This window comes from Pteropus alecto, unplaced genomic scaffold (genome assembly GCF_000325575.1).
Source record: "Pteropus alecto unplaced genomic scaffold, ASM32557v1 scaffold74, whole genome shotgun sequence".
Classification (NCBI taxonomy): Eukaryota; Metazoa; Chordata; class Mammalia; order Chiroptera; family Pteropodidae; genus Pteropus; species Pteropus alecto.
The window spans coordinates 133276-136120 of record NW_006436291.1 but is presented as its reverse complement, the minus strand read 5'-3'; the positions used below and the strand labels follow the sequence as shown (position 1 = coordinate 136120).

The window sequence follows — 2845 nt, the reverse complement described above, 5'->3', positions numbered from 1 at the left end:
GGGTCTCGGTCTGGAGGGGCTGGCTGGCGCCGCCCCTGGGCTCAGGTGTGCAAAGGCCGGCGAGCCCTCCTCAGTGACACTGGCCACGACGGCAGAGCCACAGTTGTGTGCCACGCGAGGGAGGAACAGTCCTTTCTGCTTTTGAGCAGTCCGATCACACTATACACAATGTCCTTAAATACATTTGTTTCTGCCGTAATTATAAGCCACCAAAGGTCCACCTCCAATTCAGAATTAAGGATCCATGTAGAGCCAACCCCCTCAGAACGAGGGTGGTCCCTGTGTCATGAGTGAAAAGGAAGGGGCTCACGACTATACTCCAGAGCACCTAGCAGATGCCCAAGAACACACAGGGAGCCCCAGGAATCCCGCAAGGGCCACAGGCCTCTGTGGGGGTGGGGTGTGTCTGCCTGGGGGTGGCTTGGGACAGGAGAGGGCACCCTGGGGCTGCTCCACCCCCCACCCTGTGCTTCCACAGGCGACCTCTGGGAGCCCCTCCCTGACACTCTTCTTGGGGGACCCCTCCCCACCTCAGAGCCCAGGCTCAGGGCCTTACCCGCAGCAGGAAGCCGTCAGGGCAGGTGAACTGGTCGTACCAGATGGCCTTGTACATGATCAGGACACAGCCCATGAGCGCCATGGCAAAGGCGATCATGCGTGCTGTGGGCAGCTGGGGTCGGGAAGAAGGAGGGACCAGGTGTGGGGGGGCACTGGATCCAGCCTGAGCTTGGGGGCCCTGGGGGAGGTGCACACACAGCCGAGCCCCGGCCCGCCCTGGCCTCTGGGGGCCCCCCTCCCACCTCAGAAACAAGAGGAAAGGGGCAGATTTTACTACTGGAAAATGAAGAGCTTTGGAGATAGTACAGAATAATGAGAAAAGCCATCATTAGCGACGTTAGGAGCTAGAAGAAAGGACGACAGAAAACATTTGCCAGAGTACACAGCAGGGACAGTGACTTCCGTAGTACACGGAAAACCCTCGAGTCACCAGGGAAGAGACAAGTGACCCACTGGGCAGGCTGGTGCACACACAAGCAGGTGCGGCCTACCCTGGCTGTCACCCCACTGTCCAGCAGGGAGGCTGCGGGCTTGGCCAGCTAGGGGTCAGCCTGGTGCTGCCCAGCCCCAAGTCCCTCAGCCACCCCACCCCAAAGCACCCCCATTAGCTCCTGCCTTGTCCACCTCCTCTGAGCACAGCCTGCCTGGCCCGGCCTGGGTCCTCTGACTCCCCCGGGACTTACCCTGGCACCACGGGGTCGGGAGGGCTGGCTTACCCTGCGCCCTTCCTCCGAGTGGCTACAGGCCAGTTTCTGGGCCTCCAGGTCCGGGAACTTCTTCGGCTGGTCCATGGAGGTCAGCTCGTATTCCGTCTGTGTCTTGATAACCACCTGTGCAAAGAGGTGACCCAGGAGGACCCTGAGCAGGGAGGGCTGGAAGGGGAGGGCGCCGGGGGTCAGCTGCCCAGCAGTGGTGTGAGTGCTGACCATCTTCCAGGACTGTCTGGTGGCCGGGCTCCAGTGGATACAAGCTGAAGCCAAGGGAAGGTGGAAGCTGCAAGCCTGCTGGGTCCAGGGCAGCCGCGAGGCCGGGCCAGATCATGCATGGAGCTCTGCCGTCTGCTGACAGCTTTCCATCTCGAGGGTGCCAGCTTTGCCCGCCAGGAGCGTCCCCTTCAGCAGCCCCACAGCGTGGCCCCTCCTCCAGGAGGAAGTCTGCCCTGACTTCTCTGGCCCCCAGAGTCTTGAGGCCCCTCCCACACGGAGTACAGGCTGGTGTGGTCCTGTAATTCCCCGGGGGCAAGCACTGAGCCTTCCCATGGTGTCCACTGAGAACCAGGTCCAAAACTGGAGCAGACGCAGTGGAAGCCCACCCAGGTCACTGGAGAACTGCCTTCAGCCAATGCCTGGGAAGGCTCCCAGTCCCCACAGTCCCCAGCCAACAGCTGACTGACATAGTACAGATAGCTGCCCCCTCTCCGGCGTGGACAGCTCTGAGTGCCATTCACAGTTGGGAGCTCGCATGGGGTCAGGGGGGACTGTGCCGAGCTCTGCTTCTTACAGATCCCTACTGGAAGCCCCCCACGCCACCAGCCACCAGCCCCAGGAAGGACCTTATCTCAGGCCTGACCCATGACACAGTGCCCAGCAGGGGCAGGTGGGCATTTTCGCTTGCTGAGCCCCCGCGGGGCAGCACTGTGGGCTGGGCGCTATCTGGGAGATAGCGTGGGAATTCTCAGTCACCTGTGACCAGGTTACCCTGCTCACAAATGAGGAAAGGGTGTCTCTGGGTGACGAGAGAGCTGATCACATGGGCTTCGATCCAGCTGGCCCTCCCTCCACCTGTCCTCTTGCAACTTGGAAGGGGACTGCTAAATAAGCCACGCCCCATACCCTTTTGTTCCCAGGGCGGGCAGAGGAGGGCGCCCCACCTGGTCGGAGAAAGGTGGCTGAAGCTGGCTGACATCCAGGGGGCTGATCAGAGGGACGCTGTCCGTGGTAGCCTCGTCTTGGTCCCCGGGGTCTTTGCCCGACTTTCCCGAGAAGCTGCAGCCCAGCTTCACCATGGTCGACGGTGGGCCTTGTCCTGTCCAGAGGCAGACACAGGGTCACTGCCTGCTGGCCACCTAGTAGATATCCACACCAGTTGGGTCTGGACAGAGAGTCCATCCAGAGAGGGCTGGCCCCTGGGATGGGGTGGGCGTTGGACAGCCAGGCCAAACTCCCACAGGCTTCTAGTCCCTTCCTAGGCTTCCTCTGGGCCCCACAGCCATGCAGTGGTGGCACCTCTAACCAGTGACTGCCCAGACACACAACAGTAACAGTCTTCCACTGGCTGACCTGCTAGA

General features: G+C 61.5%; 1 protein-coding gene across 2 annotated transcripts in view; it reads right to left on the bottom strand.

The window, feature by feature from the left end:
- The window catches only part of CALY (calcyon neuron specific vesicular protein), a 2933-nt gene extending 356 nt beyond the window's left edge, over positions 1-2577 (bottom strand). The window contains exons 1-4 of one of the 2 annotated variants that reach the window (XM_025047561.1): positions 2429-2577; positions 1275-1388; positions 557-670; positions 449-450 (exon numbers count right to left, since the gene is read on the bottom strand). In XM_025047561.1, the coding sequence (XP_024903329.1) occupies positions 449-450; positions 557-670; positions 1275-1388; positions 2429-2563 (365 nt within the window). In that variant the 5' untranslated portion in view covers positions 2564-2577. The other variant, XM_025047562.1, reaches the window with a different exon arrangement.
- Between the last annotated feature and the right edge of the window lie 268 nt (positions 2578-2845).